The 23,377-nt window shown below is 41.7% G+C and overlaps 1 protein-coding gene across 12 annotated transcripts in view; it reads left to right on the top strand.

Moving 5' to 3' along the window:
- Window positions 1-547: 547 nt before the first annotated feature.
- The window catches only part of CNOT1 (CCR4-NOT transcription complex subunit 1), a 61,136-nt gene continuing 38,306 nt past the window's right edge, over window positions 548-23,377 (top strand). For 11 of the 12 annotated variants that reach the window (XM_072871862.1, XM_072871863.1, XM_072871857.1 and 8 more), the window contains exons 1-14: window positions 548-703; window positions 7,090-7,365; window positions 11,633-11,740; window positions 12,443-12,541; window positions 13,087-13,155; window positions 13,256-13,310; window positions 13,749-13,952; window positions 15,398-15,566; window positions 17,635-17,761; window positions 18,059-18,169; window positions 19,327-19,497; window positions 20,050-20,177; window positions 21,194-21,434; window positions 23,017-23,136. In XM_072871862.1, coding sequence (XP_072727963.1) covers window positions 7,264-7,365; window positions 11,633-11,740; window positions 12,443-12,541; window positions 13,087-13,155; window positions 13,256-13,310; window positions 13,749-13,952; window positions 15,398-15,566; window positions 17,635-17,761; window positions 18,059-18,169; window positions 19,327-19,497; window positions 20,050-20,177; window positions 21,194-21,434; window positions 23,017-23,136 — 1,704 coding nt within the window. In that variant the 5' untranslated portion in view covers window positions 548-703; window positions 7,090-7,263. Of the gene's footprint in view, window positions 704-1,109; window positions 1,261-7,089; window positions 7,366-11,632; window positions 11,741-12,442; window positions 12,542-13,086; window positions 13,156-13,255; window positions 13,311-13,748; window positions 13,953-15,397; window positions 15,567-17,634; window positions 17,762-18,058; window positions 18,170-19,326; window positions 19,498-20,049; window positions 20,178-21,193; window positions 21,435-23,016; window positions 23,137-23,377 lie in introns of those variants that run through there. The other variant, XM_072871852.1, reaches the window with a different exon arrangement.

The following is a 23,377-nucleotide window of genomic DNA, read 5'->3' as shown; positions in this document are numbered from 1 at the left end:
GGCCACAGGCAGTGGTCCGGGCCGTACCAAGGCAGCGCGGGGGGAGGCGCTTCAGTGCCTGGGCCCGTACCACCGCGCGGCGCGGGGGGGGCGCGGTGCCTGGGGCCGAACCACGGCCCGGGGGGGGGGAGGGCGGGGCGGACCTCATCACTCGGGGAGGGGCGCCCCCGGCCCCCCCATGACTCCGAGCGCCCTTTGGCGCTCCCCGCCACTTCCCCTTCCTGCCCCGCCTCAGCGCAGCGCCCCGCGCTCATTGGTCGGCCTTGCCAGCGCTGGTGCGCATGCGTGGACCAAGAGGTCTGGCAGCGCTGATTGGCCAAAACGGTAGGAAGGACTCCGTCCGCTCTCGGCCAATGGGCGCGCGGCGCTGGCTCCGCGCGGAGGGCCGGGGAAGGGCGGGGGGAGGACGGCAGAACGTCCCCCAGAGGTCGCGCCGCGCTGATTGGGCAGGTCGCGCGCGGCCCTGCGTTCTGATTGGGGGAGCACGCCGGGGGGCGGGATGCTCGGCGGGCGCCCCGCCCACCCGCGCCCCCGCTGCCCCCTCCCGCTGGCGTGCCGCGAGGGGACGGGGGAGGGGAAAGGCCGCGACGTGAGCGCGCGACCCCGTCCGCCATTTTGTAGCGAAACGGCGGAGGCGAGAGGATAAAAGCGCGAGCGGCCCCAGCCCGGCGCCCTGCTCCGGCTCCCCCCTACGCCCCCTGAGGTGAGCGTCGCCCGCTGCGCCGAGCGCAGCCTCGGCCCGCACCTTGGTCGCCCCGCGGGTGGGCTGCGTGGGGGGTGTGCGGGAGCACCGGCGCCTCCGTGGTGGTGGGGGTCGCGGCCACGATCGTGATCTGGCCGCGGGGGTGGCGGGGGGTGGTGTAGGCCGCGGCGGGGCCGGGCGCCGGGGGGGGGGGGGGGGCAGCAGGAGCTGGGCGGGAGGTGGCGGGGCCGGTAGAGGGAGCCCGCCCGGCCCGCCGTTTCCGGGGTGCGTGTGGGGCAGCCTGCGGGGCCCCCGCGGCCTGGCCTGGCATGCGCCGCTCCCCGCCCCGGCCCTCGCCTCTTCGCCGCCGCCCGTTTCTTCAGCCGCCGTCCGGTCGACAGGAGGAGCAGCCGAGCAAACTTTGAAGGGCTTTGCCTCGGCTCGGGCCGGGCGGTGCGGGCCGGTCGTGGCTCGGGGCGGGAGGCGCGAGTGTTTTCAGGTCCGTGGGTCGCCGCCTGCGGCTCTCGGTGCAGGAGGAAGGCTCCGGCGGCGGCAAGCTGCGCGGTGATCGTTTCGAGGTGGGACGGAAGTCTTCGGCTTTGGAGCTGTTTTTATTTCTCTTTCCCGTCCGCTTTTGTAGCGTTGATCGTGACAGTTGGAGCTTAGGTAAACTCGGAAAGCGGACAGTGTTGGGCCTACCCCGAGCTTGGCTCGGTGGCCTCGTTAGAAGATCGGCATTGTTGCGACTTACCCAAGGAAAACAAGTAACCTGTAAACAGTGAGCTATAGTAAATAATCCGGTGACATAACCTTCCTGCAGACCACGTGGAAGAAATGCTTCCCAACGCTGTCCTCCAGTTAAGAGCACCCTGCCCAGTAAAATGGACTTGCTTGTTTAGAAACTAGAAGTAGCAGCAGTTGGCTGTTTTGACAGATGCTGTATTGTTACAAATGGCTGCTTTGCAATAGTTCTCTATTTTGGAGTAGCACCGTGTTCTCTTTATACAATAAGGTTAGTGAGCAGTCATAGCTTAATTTCAAAAACCACAAACAAATTGGACTGTGTTTACAACAGAAGTGAGATAATACTAAAAAATACAAAACTAGACACTTAGTCTGTTGATATATCATGAGCTTAGAGTCTCTGTTTCTGAATCCCACTTGTTAGAAGGAAGCGTGACATCTGCTCTCAGTGGAACATGTTTTTTAAGTGGGTAACAAAACAGGTATGACACCTGACAAGTCATTCTTAGTGCATACAACTTAAGTGTTTCCTGTTTCTAAGGTAACTACATTGGCATTGACTAAGATTGTAGACAGGATGAGTCCAGGTGAGGTGACCGTCTTACAAACAGGAAACAAAGCTAGTTCGTAGTAAACTTGTTTGTCCTTTCTAGACTTGTTATTGTCTTGTTTTTTCTGCCCTTATGTTTTTAAGTTTGCTGTTAACTGTTGATCCTTTTGGCCTGGTGTCTCCAAACTAAACTCATAGCAAGCTTGCTATCTACCTCTCTCTCCTCTTTAGAGAAATACCTGATCCTATTTATCCTTCTGGCATAGTGCTCCTAGATATTTAGTTCATTTTTAACTGATGCATTTCAGCTACTGTTGGTGTTCAACTGAATAAGTGGAAGAGAAACTGTGAAACAGTTTTGACGTTTTGTGACTCTGTGATGGGTCATCACTAAATAGTGTCAGAAATTCTTATTACTGAGAATCATGGCTGAGGACATAACTATTTTAGCCAGATTTCTTTTTTGTTCTATAACCATCCCTACTATTACAAATACTGCAGTTCTCCTTTGCATTTTGAAACACCATTTAACTGTTCTAAAACACTTTTTGGATGGGAAAACAGCACAAAGCCTTTGAGAACAAGTCCCTAAATTTCCTTCTCTTCCCTCTGACAGAAACTTTATCTGGCAGTGTTTGACTGAAGGGAAAGTGGGAAGTGAGAGTTTCTTGGGTTTTTTTGTAAACAATCCTAGTTGAGATGTGAAAATGCCTGAAGCGGCCATGTCATGATTGATGCATGCCTGGTATGTTTGAGGTAGGTTCCAAACCTGAAACTTAACTGGCCTTAGTGTATGGGAACAAACATATGTGCTTAGTTCAGCCACTCTCTGTAAACTAAAGTTACTGCGTCTAATCAGCATTGTGGCTTCCAGTTGACCGGAATTGTGCAGTTCTCCAGTACACAGAATGTTCAGGTGGCTATGTGTGAACACCTAAATTTGAACCGGTCAAATTAATCAGTAGTTTATTTTACTGTTAATGTGACTTACACTGTAACATTTTTCTCTCTGTAGATTGTGAAATGATAGACATCCTGAAATCTAACTTAACTATGATATGCTTCAAAACCCTGTCCCCTTGGAGCACTTCTCATGTGGGGCTTCTGAGAGGTGTGCTGCTCTTCCATATGTTCTGTTTGTGCATGGGTTTAGGAAGTGGGTGAGAGACCGTGTTCTGAAGAACAGGTTTAGCAGTGGCGCTTTTAGCATGTTTTATATGATGATTTTTGACAAGAGTTTGCTAATCGGTGAACATGTTGCTGTTTTTGTCACTTGAGTTTTTTATCTTCCAAATGCAGTACACATGGCCTAAAATCTTTACAGCTCTTGAAACCCAGTGGGAGTACTTACTTACCTCTGCAAAATAATAAAAAAATCCAAAGTTCAGCTTAAAGTAATTTTGAAATTACTTTATTTGTAAGGCTCTTCCCGAATTTGTGGAGGACTTCAGGTTTATCATCTTCAGCAGCAAGGCTTAGTTACTCCTAGTGATCTGCTTCAGGTTAGTAGAGAGTGTTTTTGTCAAACCTGACTGTTGGTTACGTATTGGCACTCTCTATTTTGTGATTTTTGGATTCTTGCCTAAAATTTTATTGTATTTATGTTTTAATAACCCAACAGAACTCTGCTGTTGAAAAGAATCTACTGAAATAGATGCCAAATGTTTTGCTGATGGCCCATTGATTTCCTTAGAAAGGGTTGAGGCTATCCAATACTGCAGATTTCAGTAAATATTTTCTACCTTTTAAAAATCAGCTGTGTTGCACAATATAAAATGGTAATCTTTTAAGAGCTCCTGGGTTCTGTGTCTGATAGCTTAATCCATTACTGTATCATAGGAACTGTAATTGAAAGTAGCTAATTTTGTCGGCAGACTTAAGGTTTTTTGGTAAAGTCTTTCTGTCTGAGGCCTGAATTTTATGAACCTGTAAAGATGGTGGGTTTGCACCATGGACTGAAAGCTTCTTGAATTGTTGAGGCCAGTGTAGGGAGATCCATTCCCACTAAGAATATATGCATCTAAAAATAAAGTCTGCTTTGCATAGCAGTCATAGCTTTCTTAATCAGTGCTGTAGAAATTGAATTTTAGCCTTGCATTGAATGACCAGAGAGGTACCTGTGCACTTCTGCTTTCCAGGCAGGGCTTCCTTAGTTACTCTGATTTTTATATATGACTGTAAGTTAGATTGCACCATCTGAAACTCTGAAATGCTGTTAGTCTGGTGCTTGTGAGAGCTGTCAGGTTTTTTCCATGTATCAGGATACAAACTGTGCAAACCACATATTTATGACATTAGGAAGCTGCTTCCTTCAGCTATTGTGTCTGTCCTTGAGTTGTGGTGTCTGCTCAGGCTCTTGTTCTGCTTCCTTGAAAGGGAAAACCCCATTTTGACTCCAGTTTGGGTTCTTTGGTGGCACTGCCAGATTTTACAGTTAGAAAGTGGCAAAGCTTGTTGTGCTTCCATGCAATGAAAGCATGTTGAGATGGTAGTCCCTGCTTCTCTTGGGAGAAAACAGTGATGCTAATAGGGCGGTGGGATGGTTGGTGTCAGTGCTCTGCAGGGTGTTATGTGGCAGCAGGGAGGATCAGATTTATGACTGAGTCCAACTCAAGAGTTCCAGTACCTAAAAGCTTGATTTTTGGGTGGAGTAGGCATGATTGCTGTGCTGTTAGTATTGGTCTGAGGAACAATACCCAGAGAAATGTGGTTTTTCTTCCTAGGGGCCTGAAAGGCAAATTCTGAAACTTCTGTTACTGCCTTAAAAATGACTGAGTTGGAGTTCTGGTTTGTGTCCTGTTCTTGAGTCCGGAGTTCAACCAGCCCTTGAGTTCTTCAGGCTGGTTGCTGAAATCTGGTGTTCTGATAGGGACTGAATTCCCCTTGCTAGCTGCTTGCGGTGGCTTTTGTAGGTGTAAGTACTGTGGCATGGAGGTCTGCTTGATTTTTAACAAACGTTTTTCAGAAGATTTGTGTTGGTCTTGGATATTACACCTTGCCAGTAAGAACGTCTTGGACAGCGTGTACTTGCCATGCCCAGTGACACTTTCTGGATTATTCCAAAAGAGGAACAGAGTTATTAAAAAATAAATAGAGTACTGTGCTACTGAGAAATCTTGGTAACTTTTGTGCTATCCCCCTTCCTACAAAGCTGTTTCACAGTCAGTGGGCTTGTAAACCTGTAAATAAAGGTAATGAATTATAGCTTGATATGTACAAAAAAAAAAATTGGAAGTTTTCTGTAATTCTTGCTGCAGTTTTAAACATGCTCTGAAATTCTTTCATAGCACAACAGCATTGTCACTGAAGAATATTTTCATTATTACTGCTTGAAAATTTCTTTTTCATGAGGTGTAAGGTGTTTTTTTGTGTGAGTAAGATCTTACGTAGCTTCTAAGAATACGCAGGGCTTTCTGTAGTGTAATGAAAGTCTGGAAGTCTGTTGATGATTTGACTTTAAATGGTTACCCACATTTTTATTTAATGTAATAAACTTTTCCCAAAGAGCAGAATGACCTTCATCCCCTGTGACAGGATTTGTTGCTCCTGATGCTTTTGGTGTCTGTGGAGGATGGAGATGAGAGTAAGTTTCCCCCAGACGTTGCATGTAAACTTGCTAGTCCTTCCAAGAGGTGTCTTGCTGCCTCTACTGCTGAGGTTATCACCTGTGTGGATTCTTTCCTGTATGGCGGGAGATATTTTTAAAGTGTAGGCAGATGTTAAATAAGCTGTAGTTCTAAGTGTAAGTGAGTGAAAACCTTTGTATAAAGGGAGAGGGGGAAAGATTTTTCTGGTTCTACCCAGGACAGCCTTTTCAGCTTGCCTCCATACTGTTCCTGTTTAATTCTTCCAGAAGGATGGCCAGCATGTCGAGCCATGCTGCCACAGGGGTTGCTTTCTGAACTGATTTGCCCTAAGCCTTATGCATGCCAAGTTAACACATCACCTGTGTGATCCATCTCAATGATGAGGCAGAAATCCTGTACTGGTGGTTTTGGCCATATAGCTGAGACAGTAAAGCAATAGTTTTTATTCTGAAAAAGGCATCTTCAGGCTCTTGGCACGAAGCCTAGCGACCTTTGTATTTTGATCAAGTAGAGCGTCAAAACAGTTACTCTCCAGCTTGATTCCACCTCTGATAAATTACAGTGCTGCTTCACGGAGCAGCTTACCGCTTCCTTTGAGACTCCTCAGACTGTTGGTTATGCAGGACTTGCTTTGGGATGCAATTTTATCACATTGGCAATCTGGAATTTAACAGACGAGATGTCAAGTGCCAAGTTTTGTGTTGTCATAGAAATTTATTAAGCTGGCAAGCTCTGCTGTTGTAGCTCACTGGAAAGCTGTTTCAGTATAAGCCAAATGTTAGGGTTAGTTTATTGCAGTTCTCTGTGTTGCTCATTCACAATTGCTTGTTTTGGTGTGTATGGTTGAGTGCAATGCTACTTTGGTGGTTAGGCAAAATATTGTGGAGATGGTTAAAAAGCACATTTTTTTGTATAAACTTGTGATTGATGCTTTGAATGATTCTGACCTCTGCTTGTTGCTGTGTGGTATCTAATTCATTATGCATCTCATTTTCTTCTTTCTCACAGTGCTGAAAGGATAGTCATTCTTCTGACTGAGCTGTTTGCTAGCTCTTTCAGACTGGCAAAATGCAGAAATGAATAAGTGTGGTTGGGTAGCGTGAAAACAGCTAAGCTTGTGTTGTGAAAACTTAATAGTAGTTCTTTTTCCTTGTGGACGTAGTTATGTCACATGGTTTATGTAAGTTAAACTATCAAACATGTCTGTATTATCAGTTTCTTTGTTAAACTTTATTTGCCAAGCTAGCTTATAAGCAAAAATACAAAAGAAAAAGCTCTGAGGCATAATGCTGAATTCTTCTAGGATTTAACTTTCTACCCTGTAGTGTTCTGGTAGAAGGAGAAAATACAGAGAAACCACTAACTGATTTTAACACCATATAAACAGCTTAAAGATTTTTTTAAAATAAAAAAAACCTAAAGCTTGTTTTTAAATTGACTGGTTCTGTGACAAGATAACAGCACTGCCTAGAACATAGCTGTGAAGTTGCTACAGAACTTAAATCTAATGCACTATTGTCTTTCAGGTGCCATGTTTCAGAACAGAGGAAGACAACTGAGAAAGAAGAGCTGAAGAAAGTAACACAGAACCAGATACAGGCTAATTGGGGGAAAAAAATTAACCTGTCTCTGAGGTGACTAAAGGGGAATAATGGTGATTTTGCGCCGGGCTCGGCCGCCTGCTTCCGCCCCAACCAGCAATGAATCTTGACTCGCTCTCGCTGGCCTTGTCTCAAATCAGCTACCTGGTGGACAATTTAACCAAGAAAAACTACCGAGCCAGCCAGCAGGAAATACAGCATGTAAGTAAACTAATGATGCTACAGAAGAAATTTTGGAAAGAAAAAATGGGAGTGTCGAATGGAGTTTCTCTTCCTCTTTGAATTGTACTCCACAGTGCTCTCGTGTGCATTACTGTGTACTGTTTTCTGCGATGTCAAGAATCGCAGCTCTCATCTGTGATATTCCTATTGGTTTCATCTGTCAGGTCATGGAATATGGTACCTCAGAGCTGAGACCAGTATTAACTTTGTAGTTGAATATTACGATTAACTGCTGCTCTTGGAGTGTGGTATGCAAAGCTTTCCTAACTCCTTCAGGTTAAATCTTTCAACTTTTGGATGTTCCGTAGGACATTGTTGGTTAGGAGAGGGAGGAGAAATACACATTTACTGTTCAGAGTTGTTGCACTGAAAGCATGAGTACATGGTGACTTACATCTGAATGCTTTCACTTACCTTGGATGGAAGCTTTTGCTTGTCTTTTGATGAAGTATGGCTTGGTGGTGAAGCCAAGCTGACTTTCTTGGCCCTGGGTTCTCAGAAGGCAGGCAGAGTAACTGTAGATTGAAAGCCAAGTATCTGAGATCTGGGCAAGAATTGCAGTTCAACTGACCCTTTTAAAAATAGCTCTGACTAGCAGGATGGACTGAAAAGCATTATTTGCAGAGGAGTGCTTAGGAGGAAGTGAACGTTACTAAGCCAGTTTTAGAAACTGGTTTAGTTCAGTTCCCAGCAGACAGCTGGGCCAGTTAATTTTTTTGTCTTACACTAGTGCAGTCCTGCAGTGGTTTGAATCCAATTAGGAGGCCAGAGGGCTTAAGCACGGTGAGTTTCTGGTAACAGCTGACTTCTTTAAAAGTGCATTCATTACTTATCTTGAGGTGAGAGAGGGTGATTTCAACAGTATTCACTGCTTAAAATGATCTTGTAGGCCATGGAGATGGAATACATCTCTTGTAATTCTTGTAAAGTTTCCGTGTTTTTGCAAGTTCAGTACTTGCAGGGGGCTCATCTGAGATCATGCTGTCCCTTCGCTTAGTATTGCTTTCAACAGATGACTTTTGCAGCAAGGTGTGACTGAGGCATGACTTGTAGATCTGTCATGAACACTTGTGTAAATTATAATAAACATTTCTTTGATTTGGGAGAAGATATGGTTGATCTGCCATTGAGTTGGAATATAGATCTCTGAAATGGGTCCCCATTCTGTTAGCATCTGTCCAGATTGTTCTTTATCCTTCACAGCAGGCCTCTTAGACTCACTGTGTTGAGAGACTGGAAACCGGTCTGTGAAAATGACTGTTTTGTGTATGTTTGGTAATAAGACAGATCTAGGATTTCAAGACTAAATTCCTAAAATATCCATGATCCCTTGTCTTTTTTTTAAACTTCCTGGTATTACTTTACTTTTGTGGTTGCTAGTACAATTTTTCCTTAGTTAGTTGAAGAGATTATATGTGCATGCTCCAACTCTCTTTGTCTCAGTACACTGCTTGGTGTAAATTTTTGGCATAATTCACTCAATTTTACAACGCCTATATCTAAGCATACAGAGTATGTGGAAAACAATATTTGGAGTTGTTCTTGTCACAACTGACCAAAAATGACACTTGCATTTAAATGTCACTCACAAGCATAACAGCGGTAAAGCTTGAGGAACTAATTTCTGCTTAAACATGCTTTCAGTAGTCATTTAACATAGGTGATGCTTTAAGACTGCTTTAAAAAATAGAATGTATGTTAAAAAACTTTTATGCATTTGTCAGAGAGACAAATTCTAAAGAATGGCTTTCTCTGAAATGAGTTTTTGTGGTCTCCTTTTCCTGAATTAGTGGAAAAGAGAGCCTGGTTGGAGAGGAGGGAAGGGTTTTGCGGACAGATTCATCTATGAAAGCAAAACTTTCTGGATCTAGAAAAGCAGAGTTATTTTTTATCTAACCCTGTGTTTGCTTAAACAAAATCCAACTTATCTCTGTACGATAAATCCAAATATGGGTGGGTCAAACTTCATCCTGAATCACAGACTGGTTGAGGTTGGAAGGGACCTGTGGAGGTCATCTGGTCCAACCTCCTGGTCAAACAGGGTCACCTAGAGTTGGTTACCCAGGAATATGTCCAGACAGCTTTTGAATACCTCCATGTATGGTGACCCCACAACCTCTCTGGGAAGCCTGTGCCAGTGCTTGGTCACCCTCATGGTAAAAAAAAGTCAGTCTTTACAGATTATTTTATGTTTGGATATACTGTCTTGTAAATGTGTATGAAGGCTGCCAATACGAAAGTTTCCTTCAGCTCTTTCTACAGGAAAACTAGCAATTCTCATTCCCTGCTTCCTGGAAAAGCTTTTATGTGAATGTAGTTAGAGTTGAAAAATGCTGCACTGAACTTCTAGCCTTCTCTTCCCCTCCTCCCCATATGTTATATTTTCAAATTATTACTCTAGTGAAGTTAATTTTATGCAAGGAAGCAATCTAATTCTGATGCAGAGAGGTGGTGTTGATGGCTTTAGTATGTACAGTTTTCTTCTGTATCCATCTGCTTTGATGAATTCATCTTGGTCATGGCACCAGATAGCTCCCTAGGAGTTTAATCCAGCTTTGTGCCAGTCTTGTTACTACATCTAAATCTACGTATTTAATTGGGTTTGGCTAAACAAATTGCCTGGTTTTTGAAGCCTGAGCTAACTAGTAGAACTTGCTGTCAGTTCAATTTTGCTGCCTTTTGCACCAATCTGAGCATCTTGCTGCCTAATCATGGGGAATGGCTGCCTTCAAAGACAGTGCTGCCAACATAACTGAGGTGGCCTATTTACTCTGGACTGACACCTCATGAGAACATATATTCTAGCCTCTGGTCAAGAAGCAGAGCTGTATCTGACTTGGATGTTTTTTTCCAGCAGAACAAAACTTGGCAGTCACTGGAATAAGCAGGCTGTGAGGGAAAGGGAAGGATAGTGTCAGATAATGGTGGAAGAACTGAGAAGGGAACAATCAGAAACAGCACAGCCAGAGCGGACACAGCCTAAAGCAATGCTGTTTGTCTTTTTGCACAACGAAGCTACCGGCAAACAAGGATATTTATGATGGGGTGAAGCAGTGGGCTTGGTGGAGGCAGTCGGAGCATAGGTAGAGCTGCTGGTTTGTATTGGCAGATGTTGTGTCTGTCCTGTAGCTAGAAAGGGCGAAACAATGGCAAAAATTTTGCCAATAGATGAAGATTGGATTTGATGTTAGCTGCTACTATTTGGACAAAAGAAGCAAGCTACTGGTGATTAAGTGACTTCACATTTCTGCCAGTATGAATTTTACTAAAAACAAGTAATGCTGTCCAGTTAGATGAGTTTTGAGGAAATTAATAAACAGTGAAACAACCTGAAGGTACTTCAAACAACAAGCTGATGAGCTGGTCTATAGGCAGGAGTTAAACTTAAGGCAAATGATGGGGGATGCTACCAAAAATGTACTAATGTTGTTAAGATTTAATAATGAGTGATAGGTGTTGCAAATTAACAAGCGCAGATCACCTATTTATGACTGAGGTATAGAATTCAGTTGAATGAGCTCTAATGACAGGGGAAAGACTTGGTAAAAGATCTCAGCTGCAGGTGTTCAGCATGTGGTATTTGATTTTAAAGTTCCTAATGAGCAAGTTTGAGATGAACTTTTTTCTTTAGATGGCAGGAAACACTTCCTGTATAGTATTCCCTTATGTTTTAAAAGACTGGAGTAATGGCAGATAAGTCAGTCACGGCCAGGAGACAACATAGAAGTTGCCTGCAAGATCAGTGAAGATGCTGTATGGTGGCTTATCTCTGGGATAAATTCCTGCTACATAGGCATAGCACAGAGGTGCATGCTGTCCCAAGGCTGTACTCTTGCAGAGTTAGGCACTGTAGCTGTGGGAATAAATGGGGAAAAGTGAGGCCATGACACTGTGTGGATTCTGGGCTGCTTTGGTGGCAGACAAGCTTGAAATCATCCTCTAGGTGACTTGAAAAACCCTTTTTACTTCGCTTTTTGAGAATACTATCCATGAAATACATGACTTCTGTGTCAATGACTTGTGTCTAGATTCTTTCTTTATCTCTTAGTTTATACTCTTCATTTGCAAATAGGGTTAATGGCTTGGTTTCTAGGTTACTGATTAAAAAGGAACATTCTTAGCAGTTTTGTTAAAACTGTAGATGACTTAACCACTAGAAGTACTGCTGTACCCACAGTACTAGACCCAGATCTTGCTCTGTAATGACTGCTTGCTACCAAGTTGTTCTTTTTGATTTTTTTTTCAGATTGTGAATAGGCACGGTCCCGAGGCAGACAGGCATTTACTACGCTGTCTATTCTCGCACGTGGATTTCAGTGGCGATGGTAAAAGCAGTGGCAAAGATTTCCATCAGGTAAAGTTTGCACTGAGGCATCTGCTTATTAGTTTTGGTTGTTACAAATCTGCAATAGGATTTGATCCATTTTAAGCACAAAGGCAGGTTAGAGGTAGTAGCTTCAAGCAAAATTCTGGTATATGGCCTTTCAATTGTAAGCACCTTTTGCCAATCCTCAAGTCAGAAGACAACAAATTGTTGATATCTGACTGTTACAATCCCTTGATCTGGAAAAATAGATGCTTCAGTACAGTTGCTTTTTCTGCCACATGCAGTGCTCTATTTTGGAAGCCTTTCTTTGTCTTTTAAGACTTTGTCCAAATCCACTAACTGGCACTTCTGGTGCTGGCTATGTCTGTTCTCAGGAGTGTTGTCATCCTTAAGCAAGGCATCTTTTGCCACAGACTTTTTAGCTTATAAACAGGAGTCAAATATTCTTAGATTGTCTATTGCAATGTGTGAGGATGCTTACAGAAATGAAACATTGCACACATGATGGAGAATGTTTGATCACTTTCTCAGTCTTAAAAGAAAAACCAAACTAAACCTGAAGAAAACTTGAATGAAAAGAAACTAGTTAATGTTGATAATTTGGGCTCTTACAAGACTTAAGCACCTTATCTTTGTTTAGTTTCACTCTACACAGTGAACAGTAGAAGTTTTGTTTTATTGTCCTGTTACAAAACAGTACGAGTGTTCAAGTTATCTTGTTCTTTTCAGACTCAATTTCTGATCCAGGAGTGTGCGTCGCTGATTACAAAACCAAACTTTATCTCGACGCTGTCCTACGCCATTGACAATCCGTTGCACTATCAGAAGGTTTGTATGCTTCTTGGAGGGGATCCCCATGTCAGAAACTGCAGTGAATTGGTCTGTAGGAAACCAGCTGGTTTTCCCTTGTGTTTTTCCTGGATTTTTTTAATGGCTGCTATTGGTTGTACTACAGTCTTCAAAAAATGAGCTTGCCCAGAAGTTGGGGTTTTATTGTTAAACTGAGCAAGTTATTCACTCACTCAGAATGACTGTAAAATAATTTTAAAGCTTAATCTAATGTTAGTACTTTATGGCTCGTTTGTGGCAGTCAGAACCAAAATAAATCATCAGTGCTCCTGTTTCTTTCAGTATGAAAGCCATGATGAAGATTTAACAGTGAAAGAGTGGGATATGTGGAAGAAACTTTTAGTCTAGATGTATCCAAAAATAGTTCCAAAGATGCTTTGTTTAGCTATATAAGCTTTGTGTTAACTTACAGCAGAATAATTACTAATATTCCAGACCTGGAAATGGACTCTAGATAGGCTGCCACATTAGGAATGAGACTAATCATATGACAGCTTTCATTTAACTCTTTTTACCTGTTTCAGAGTCTAAAGCCTTCACCCCATCTATTTGCCCAATTGAGTAAAGTCATCAAATTAAGTAAAGTTCAAGAGGTAGGTGAACATTTATTTCAAAATTATTTTAATTTTGTTTTGACTAAGCTTGTTAGAAAGGATGATGTCCCCTTACTATGATGTTTGTTCTTGTTTGTAGGTGATTTTTGGTCTCGCTTTACTGAACTCTTTCAGCTCAGATCTACGAGGTTTTGGTAAGTGAAGCTTCCAAAGTACTGCAGCAGGGACACCTTTTTCTCTTTAAGCAATGGGCTTTCTAGGTGGATAGATGCGTGCCTGCATGACCTGAGTAATGCAAGACCTTGCTATCAGTAGTGCTATTGAAGTCTAACACCATTTTGAGAGGGGCGGTAGATGGCACAGTCATCTTGTCTTATATGAAGTTGGAGGTCCCTTCCATGAATGACTTGCTAGATAATGAATCAAATTGAGGTACTGTGATATCTTACCTTTTAACTTGTTCATTAATGTTTGAGTTCTGAGTTATGGATTATGAGACTTCTATTTAAATCTGAACTGTTGTGGCTTGTAGTAAACAAATTCAGATTAAGAGGATGGTACCTAGCTAAAAAGAGTTCATATTAAAAAGAAATTTCAGGTTTTGACTCTAGACTCTTTTTTGTTTTCAAAAGCTGCCCAGTTTATTAAACAGAAACTCCCGGATCTTTTGCGCTCTTACATTGACGCAGACGTCAGTGGAAATCAAGAAGGTGGCTTCCAAGATATTGCAATAGAGGTCCTGCACCTTCTCCTCTCCCATCTCCTTTTTGGGCAGAAGGGAGCCTTTGGGGTAGGACAGGAACAGATTGACGCTTTCCTCAAAACATTACGTAGAGGTAAGTGTGGTGGTGTTCCAGAAGCCTGACTAAATGCAAACTTTGAAATGGATTTTTGTAACTTACTGTCAGTAGAGACTGCTGCTGAAACAGTGGGGAGCTTGGTGAGGTAGAGTTCAGTACATTTTCATAACTCTAAACTGACAGAAAAATACCACTGTGCTGGTATCAGGCCATAATGTACTGTTTTTCTTTCAAAGAGCAGTAATGTGGTCTCATGTTTGTTTTTTTAAAAGTTGTGATAAATAAGCATTAAGTAGGGGGTAGTCAAGCCTGTGTTTGCTTGCTTGTGTGGGATGGTATTTGTGGATTTAACTAAAGCAACTCAATGCACTGTAGTTGAAAAACTTGTAACTCCTTACAGTTTAAGGGACATACATTACCATTTCAAACAGGTGGCTTTTAAGCACTGGGTGGTTTATATTGGGTGTAGATCTGTGAGGAAACACTAGCATGGTGAGGGAAATGGCTTTGAATAAGACACTAGTTCATTTCCTGGAAGCTACCATGGTCCTTGTGTGATAGCAGGGGATGTTACTGATAGGCTGTGAACTGGTAGTCTCTTCCTTTCTGAAACAAGAGTGTTTGCTGTAAACCCATCAGAATAGGGAGGATTTGGACTCAAAGCTAACTGAATTTAAATCAGCCCACTCCTTGGTTCCACACAGACCTAGAGGAAGTCACCGTTTATACAAGAGCAAAATACTTGTTCTATTTAAGTGTAACTTCTTAGTTCATACTTGCTTTAATGAAGATAAGTGTATTAGCTTCTGCAATTCCCCTCACTTTGCTTTGAGAAATTGGGAAGTCTTCTCTGAATGGCCCCAAAGGGTATGGAGGCATTATGCATCATCTTAAAGATAATGCTGTCTCAGGAGGGCCCACCCATAAGGTGTCTTTGCTGCTTTCCACTGTGAGCAAAACTCCCACCCATGCATCTGATCCTCTTATTACTGTGTCTCTCTTAAACTTTGCTTCCCTGGAAGGAAGACGGGAGTATTCTCTCTTTCCATGCCCAAGTGCTTGGTTTAGAATTGCTATACTTAGACTCAATAGCAGCTCCTTTGTTTCCTAATACTTCCTGATTTGGAGGAGAGGCTTTTGCTCTACTGCTGTATTGTTTCCTGCTCTGTGCTTTTTTTGGATGACTGCTGTTAGTGACAATCTAGTTCTAAACTTACCACCCAGCACAGCTGCTAGCCCTTTGGGCAGCTGCAGTGAACCTGTGTGAACCTAGTCTATTCTACGTTCTTGTTCTCTAGGAATATCCAAGTGCCATAGAGACCTGGGAGGAGGGATGGAGGAATGCTGCATGAGTGCCCTCTTGATTTCTGCAGCAGCAGGGAACACTCTAGCACAGCAGTCAAGTTATTTTGAATAGTCACTTGCATGCAACTGGTGTTCTGGGTTTTTTGATGCTTTTTTTTTATTACTCTTGCCTTTAGATTTTCCCCAGGAGCGTTGTCCTGTGGTGCTTGCACCACTTCTATACCCTGAAAAACGGGACATTCTAATGGACAGGATCCTGCCTGATTCTGGAGGGATAGCCAAAACCATGATGGAGAGTTCTCTGGCAGATTTCATGCAAGAAGTTGGCTATGGCTTTTGTACCAGGTTTGTAGGAAAATGTAATTTTCAAGCATCTTGGGTGGTGGTGGTTTTTTTGTTTCTTGAGGCAAAAGGTAAAAAACACTTAAGTGCTAAAATAACTAGAACCTTATTAAGTATTGTGAAGTCATTTGTTTTGATTCCTGTTTTATAGTTTGCTGTCTTCTAATGTGTATGGCGTGTCTATTGAGATTTGTGATGGTAAGAAGTGCTAGGTAAAGGTATTCAAATTCCTTGTGAAGGCTTTATAAGAATTTGACCATCATCCTTTAAGTAAAAACAGAGTGGCTAGGTAGGCATAAATTCCAACTAAATCCTACTAGATCCTTGGAAGAACTTTGCTCTTGTGACAGACTCCTGTTAGCTCACTGTCCACATGAAATAGATCACAGAAGAACTGAAGGTAATAGTCTCGCTTCAAGAGAGTTGACGAGCAGCAGCTTTCTGTTTGTATTGGGTTTTGATCAGTGTGGTACACAGTATGATTGAGATTATTTGTATCTGTAAAATCTGATTATGATAGTGAATTTCTAGAGTGTCTTGACAGCTGCATCAGTCTTTGCCTGCTTAGGCTTATTTTGGTAAAAATACAGCTGTCTTAAATTCACTCTGAGTTTGTGTGTATATTCATAGACATACATTACCCGCATATTCAGTAGTGTTCCATATTCTTGCTCTCTGCCCCTAGTCTGAAATGTTAGATGGGCAGCTCTGTTGACCTGCTGGAGCTGTGTGAAAGGGGCTATCACCCATAGATCTGTGTGGGTTTGCAGGAGTGATGTGAGCAGGACTAAAGATCTTTGCTTATAGCACCTAGCACAAGCATCATGCTACGTGGACTATTTGTTTATATCCATGTGTGAATTGGAATAGTTACTAGAAAAGTGGAAGGAGAAGCTAGACTTTAGTCAAAGCTGTCTATCAAAGAGTTAATTTGAATATATTAAAGACTTATTTCCTGCTGTATATCTGCTATCTGCACAAATCCAGCTCAATTTTTGAATGCAGTTTTTAAGGATTTAGGATAGTGCTCTAATACTGGTAGTGGTAACAGGAGCCTGCAAATGTGTGTCTGGTTTTGAAGGGGGCCTTGACTAGTCTTAGCCCTCAGTATGAGCCTAATGTTTTTTTTAAAGGAAGATTCACTTAAGAAGCATAAGCTAAGAGAAGTAAAGGATTCTGTATTTTGAAAGAAAGACTATCGACTACTTTGGGGAGGTGATCAAATCTCAAAGATATTAACATAAGTTTCTGTTTAAACAGTGAAGTAAGGAAACATAATGTAAATGTATTGGAAGATAGTGAAAATTATTTCCTTGTGCAATTATTAACATGTGCCTGTTAATAAAACATTTTTTTGCTCTATAGTGGTGCTGTATAAATCTTGTTGGCCTAACTATGAGGTGTTCACAAAGTGAAACAAAAATTGAAAAAAAGGCCTCCAGTTCTAAAATTTGGACTTAGGCATCTGCTCATTGTTTGCTCTTTTGGCTCCTTGAAGGTTTTTGCTAGTGACCTCTGATCAGAAATGCCATGGCTTGCATCAAGGCTAAAAGGCATACCTTCATAGCTTACCTTTTGAACAGTGCATGTCACTTTGAAACGTGCATTCTCAGAGTCTTTGTTTCACTTTTAGCTAGCAGAAAATTTCAGTCCTTGAAGCTCTGTATCATAGGTCAATATATGGAAGTGCTTTTAACAGAAAACAGCGCTAAACCTACCCTGTGCTTTTACTTTGACAGAGCATAGCCTGTGAAACATCTCTCGCTCACTTAAGTAGACATAGCTTTGAACTGAATACATGGCACAGTATGTTTCACAGAAATAATTGCACGGACTTTCTACTGAATTTCTCTTCTTGCTTGTCCTGGAATTTTGTTATGGTGGATCATTTGACTAACATAACCGAAGTTGAGTGAATAGTCATATTTTGCACTCTGGAATTAGTTTCTCCCAACAATCTGTGTGCTGTCCCAGCCGTACTCACAGGTCTTGTTTTGGTCTGTCTGCCTTACGTTGTGCCACAGTGAAACCTGCTTTTGTATTAAGATTTCTCTGTTTTGTTGCATTGTAGTGTCGAAGAATGTCGCAACATAATCATGCAGTTTGGTGTTCGGGAAGTCACGGCTGCCCAGGTTGCCAGGGTTTTGGGGATGATGGCTCGAACTCATTCAGGGTTGACGGATGGTATTCCATTACAAGTGAGTGGCCTACTGGGGTGGCAATTTCATGTATTTTAATCAACAGAAAATGAGGAGTTAAAATGCTAGCCTCTATAATTTAAGAATTGCTTTTATTATTCAACACTGATACTTCTAACTGTTCTGCTGTAAATGTCTAATACATTCTTGAATGAAAGATTCTCAGAAGTGTGCAACTGGTGTCGCTACTGGTCTGAACTTCTGCTTACGCTTATAGTGCAGGGAGTTCTGTAGCTAGTGGCTTTTGAGACTGCTTTATTTTTAACTAGTATTTGATTGAGTGTATTTAACTTGCAGTCTATTTCGGCTCCTGGCAGTGGGATTTGGAGTGACGGGAAAGATAAAAGTGATGGAGCACAAGCCCATACCTGGAATGTGGAGGTCTTAATTGATGTTCTTAAAGAGCTGGTAAGTTTTGTGAGGATCTTGGTCTTTTATGTGGAATATCTGAAAGAAGGTCATGTCTTGGTGTGAATGTAAAGCATTTTAAGCTCCTAGCAGCCTGAATGGCTTTGAATCTCATTAATGTAATTGTGCTGCTATACGTAAATGATTGGTGGTTTTTTTTCCTCATGAGCAAGAATATTTTGAGGAACTGTGGGAAATAAAAGCTGCCTGAATGACTAATTTGGGTGCAGCTTGAGATCTATTCCACACTGCTCCCACATACTCCAGCATGTGTTCTCTGAGGGTTTTTGTGTTTGAGCTTATTTCTGACAGTGGAAAGTTTTGTGCATCAGGCACCTTGTTTTGAAAAGCTTCTCACTGTAGGCATTAATGAGGAAAATGAAACAAAATATTTTTGTAGCTACTCATTCCAAAACTCTAAATGCTTCTTGCGTACGATGACGCTTCAGAAATAGGAGAGTTTTTCCACCACTTTATAAGCAACAATTTTTGTAATTAACTCAGTGAAACATGAGTACCATTTCCTTTGCCTACCTTACATTGGCTGATTTTTTTTCTTTATGTTCCCTCAAATCTATGGAGGAGTCGCTGTTTTGTTTTTCTAAACCTTGGAACGTAAAACTAGCTTTGTCTTTAGTGCTCACCTATCTCTGAAATGAGTGGTCTGCGTTCCACAATGGCCATAGTTCCCTCCAAGCTCCCTCATCCTTATGGTTTCACACTATTGCTGAAAATCTAATAGGTGCTTTGCAAGTGCTTGCAGTGTACATTGTTCAAAAGGAAAAGTAAGTTCTGCTTGCCAACGGGTCAGACCCTTCTGCCTTTTATTGGAGGACATATGGAAGCCTACAAAAGGAATGAGTTAGCATGCTAAGAAAGGAGCTATGTGTTTGGGTGTTTTGGGGGGTTTTTTTGAAGACTTGTTAATGAAATGTTTGGAAGGATAGACATCTACTGCCTGTAGTGCTGGTGGAAGTGCAGTCTCACAGGCTAGTTTCAAACATTAACTTTTTCTTTTTAAAACAAAAACCATGCTTTCAACTAAAAGTAGGGTGGATGTTAAGCTGGATAAAATACTGATAAGAGGGGTTCTTACAAGACAGTACTGAAGATTGTGATGTTCAAGGCTGACTACTCTCTTGTTTTTCTGGTTGCAGAATCCTAGCCTGGACTTCAAAGTAGTAACCTATGAATTGGACCATCCGGGATTTCAGATTCGTGACAGCAAGGGCCTGCATATTGTAGTGTTTGGCATCCAGAGAGGGCTGGGCATGGAAGTTTTTCCAGTGAATGCCATATACAGGCCTTGGAAACACGCAGAGGGCCAGGTAGGTTTACCAACATTTCTGCTGTATCTGTACAACACTTGCGAAGTTCCTGAATTTCTTGAATGGCAAATGTGGATTGGTAATGTGAATTTTTTAGACAAGCCACATTTGAGAACTTTGCCTGTAAGGCCTCAGGTATGTTATAGAAGTACAGTCTGTTAACTGAACAGCATCTGCATTGTTTGGGAGGAGATGGTCACTTGGTATACACGTGTGACACCACCTTTGGTTTTAGCAGAGTTCTGATGTGTAATGCAGCTGAGTGGAACTGTTGCTGCATGGCTGTGCTCTGAGGTTTTTACCTGGTTACACAGAAAAGCTACAGCTTTGTGCAGACAAGTACCCTCAGCACACCTGTATCTGTCAACTTCAGAAATCCTGGGAGGAGAAGTGTGAGGTTCAGTCTTATGTAAAACACGTTGATAGTAAATCTTGGCTCATCTCTACTGCTTTGTTGATTTGCATCATTCTCAGAAATGTGGCAGTTGATATCAAGTGGAAGAAATCTGAAACTCTAAATATCTAAACTATTTTTGATGTCTTTTATTCTAGCTCTCCTTCATTCAACATTCCCTCATAAACCCTGACATCTTCTGTTTTGCTGACTACCCTTGTCATACTGTTGCCACAGACATCCTGAAAGCACCACCAGAGGATGATAATCGAGAAATTGCTACATGGTAAACCTGCTCTCAACTGCTTTTCATATGTGGAGTTAGTGTAAGATTACTTGGCTGGTCAAATGTGCCTTTATCTTCATGCAACTAGATTTATTTGCAGCTGTGTGTACATCCCAATAGACCAGTCATTAGTATTTGTTCCATATTTGATTGGTGAAAGTCCTCATATTATCAGACCTTCCTATGTACTTCCATAATACCTGAAAATATACTGCCAGTTCTTGCTTTTATTGGAGTCTTCTGGTTGTCTGGAGAGTTTCTGCTGATGTATTTTGGCAGATACTGTGAGCTGAGAGGAGGAGATAGAGGAGGTATGAATTTATATCTGTCTTTTCCAGGATGACATTAGAGAAAATTGCTCTACTTGTCTGAAAGAAGTCCTAGGATTTAAATAGTTAATTTATATAGCTATTGCTGAGTTATTGCATAAAGCTGACTAGTGTGACTTTCTGAGCTGACCTTTACACCCCTTTGTTTGATATAGCTATGTGGCTGATTTCAGTGAAGATACTTGCTTCTATTTACATTGTATGGCCCAAAATAGGGAATTGGAGGATGGGGAATACGGGTAAATTGGGGAAGGTGGTAATGATTACTTGCCTGTAAAGCAAACAAAAGAAGTAGAATATCTTCACTAAGTTTCACAGGGGGGCACTTGGAGGTGTTAGTGTGTTCCATTTCTGGAAGTATGTTTCAAGCTAAATTATCCAAGTGACCCACCTCAAGCTGAATTTTGTCAACATCAGCTTTCAGTTCTCCCTCTTCCCTAACAGAATCAGAAGCTCTTAAGCTCTTAAATTGGTTGGTTAAAAAAACAGAGGGAATTCTTTTTAGTGGTTAAGAATGGTCTTGTAGGCTTAATTGTACGTGATAAGAGCTGCAATATCAGGTTGTTTGCAGTGGACACTGCTTTATATTGTCTTACAGTTGTTGCTACAAAATGCTTGAGTCCAGGATCCTGTAAGCTAACTACTTTGTAACTTGGGGGGGGTGTCCGTGTTTTTTTCTTTTGTTAGGAAGAGCCTGGATTTGATTGAATCTCTGTTACGATTGGCGGAAGTGGGACAGTATGAGCAGGTTAAGCAGCTCTTCAGTTTTCCTATCAAGCATTGCCCAGATATGTTGGTATTGGCCTTGTTGCAGATCAACACGTCCTGGCATACCTTGCGCCATGAACTCATCTCCACACTCATGCCGATATTCCTTGGCAACCATCCCAACTCTGCCATCATTTTGCACTATGCATGGCATGGACAGGTAAGTGTTTCCACTGGAGTGTGCCTGTAGCTTGTTCATGTAACTGAAAGCTTATTAAATGTGTTCAATGGTTAGAACAACCATGCCTGTATTGATTTGTGAACTGGCTAATGTAAAACCCAAGAGATAAATTAACTTGTATTACTTAGCATAAATCACTGATATCTCCTCCCTGTCTTGAAGCAAACTGTGATTTGATTTTGTTTGGGGAAATATATTCAGAACAAAGAAATAATGTTCACTGAGAAAATATTACTGGAAAAGTAGAGATACTGAAGTCAAACTTGACTTTTTTTTAACCTTTCAGTTTTAACTGAAGTTGACCAAAGTTTGATTTAAAAAAAAAAACAAACAACAAAAAAACCCAAAAAAAAGAACACCAGCAACACAACAGCAGCAACAGCCCCCCCCCCAACTCTCAATCTCACACATTTTAAAGCATAGAAACTTGAAGCAGTAAGAGGTGAGGAGGTTTAAACCAAAATAATCTCCACTGCACTTGCTAAAAGATGGAGGCTGTTCTAGGTATTAAAAAAAACTACTTATACCATAAATTTTAAGAGTCTAGGGTGTCTTCTGAAAACTTGGGACTGGCTGCTGACCTTTTTCAAGGAGAGCTTCCATGTAGAGACAGGGTAACTGTATGCAAATCCCATTATTTTAATGGGCAAACAAGTAGGCTTTAATGGATTTGCCTTTTGGTACGGCCTTCATCATTGTGTTCACTGGTAGTTAAGCAAATAGGAGTCATAAGAAGAAAGTTAACGCAGAGGAAACCTCTGGGGTGGGAGGGAATCTGCGTTAGGAAACATCTTGCCCTGTTCAAGTAAAGTAGAGTTAATAAGAAGCTTTACCTTTGAGATCTTGGTCCACATTCACTGCAAAATTATGGCTATTTGCTAGCTGAAGTGATGAACTTTTTATATTTTTCCTGATAAAAGTCTTTAAATTGAAGAATGGGGGGGGTAGGATAGAAGTGATGTGCTTTTTGCATAAGGCCTTGAAATGGCAGAATATGCGGTTTATCTGCAGGGTAGGCTTCAGAATAAAGTACGAAATGATGGCTGTCATGTGACATGGTGCCATTCTGCAACTTGAGGATGTTTCACTTCCCCAGATGAGGGAACCTTTAAGCAAAACCCTTGCTGCCATCAAAATATTAGTTGTGTTATAATTTAAAATTGCCCCTATGTGAGCAAAGAACTAGATACTGTTTTCCATGTTATGGTGTGATGTTGCAATTCTCACTTCAGGACATCATGTCAGGCATAACATTTTGTAAATTATTTGCATATTCCAAAAGCAATTTCTCTACAATTGAGAGGAATTAGACCTGTACAGTGGTAGGAAAGAGATGGGGATGTACATACTTACCATTCATAGTCATTCTACATCCTTCAGTTGTAGCTCCTGGATAGTTTGTTATTGCACAAAAAGAGCCCAACTCAGAAGCTAAGTTCTGAAGTTAAAGAGTAAATATGTTTGCATGTTAAGCTTTAGAGGTAAAATGTCCCATTAATGTTCAAATAGTTCATCCTTTTCCTAGAGGCATGAAGTACAATCCTAATTTAATTCTCCTTAGGGTCAGTCTCCTTCGATTCGTCAGCTTATCATGCATGCAATGGCAGAATGGTACATGAGAGGGGAACAGTATGACCAGGCGAAATTGTCGCGTATTCTTGATGTGGCGCAAGACTTGAAGGTGAGTTTTGCAAAACACTGCCATTATTTTCTGTCTGGTGTCTTATGCAGACTTGCTCATCCTTTAACAAAGGCTAACCTTAACTTAGATGTGACTAATTTAGTGAGGATTACTTTGTTTAAGCATGTCTGAATTCAGTTGTTGCTGTACCTCATCTTAAAAAAAGAAAAAGCCTATGTTCATGTGACTTGAAGTGCTCTTCAGCTGAGTTGTGGTATCTGACTACATACAGATACTTTCT

Source organism: Ciconia boyciana, chromosome 9 (assembly GCF_034638445.1).
Source record: "Ciconia boyciana chromosome 9, ASM3463844v1, whole genome shotgun sequence".
Taxonomy (NCBI): domain Eukaryota; kingdom Metazoa; phylum Chordata; class Aves; order Ciconiiformes; family Ciconiidae; genus Ciconia; species Ciconia boyciana.
Note: the sequence above shows the minus strand (reverse complement) of the source record. Positions and strands in the feature narration are given on the sequence as shown.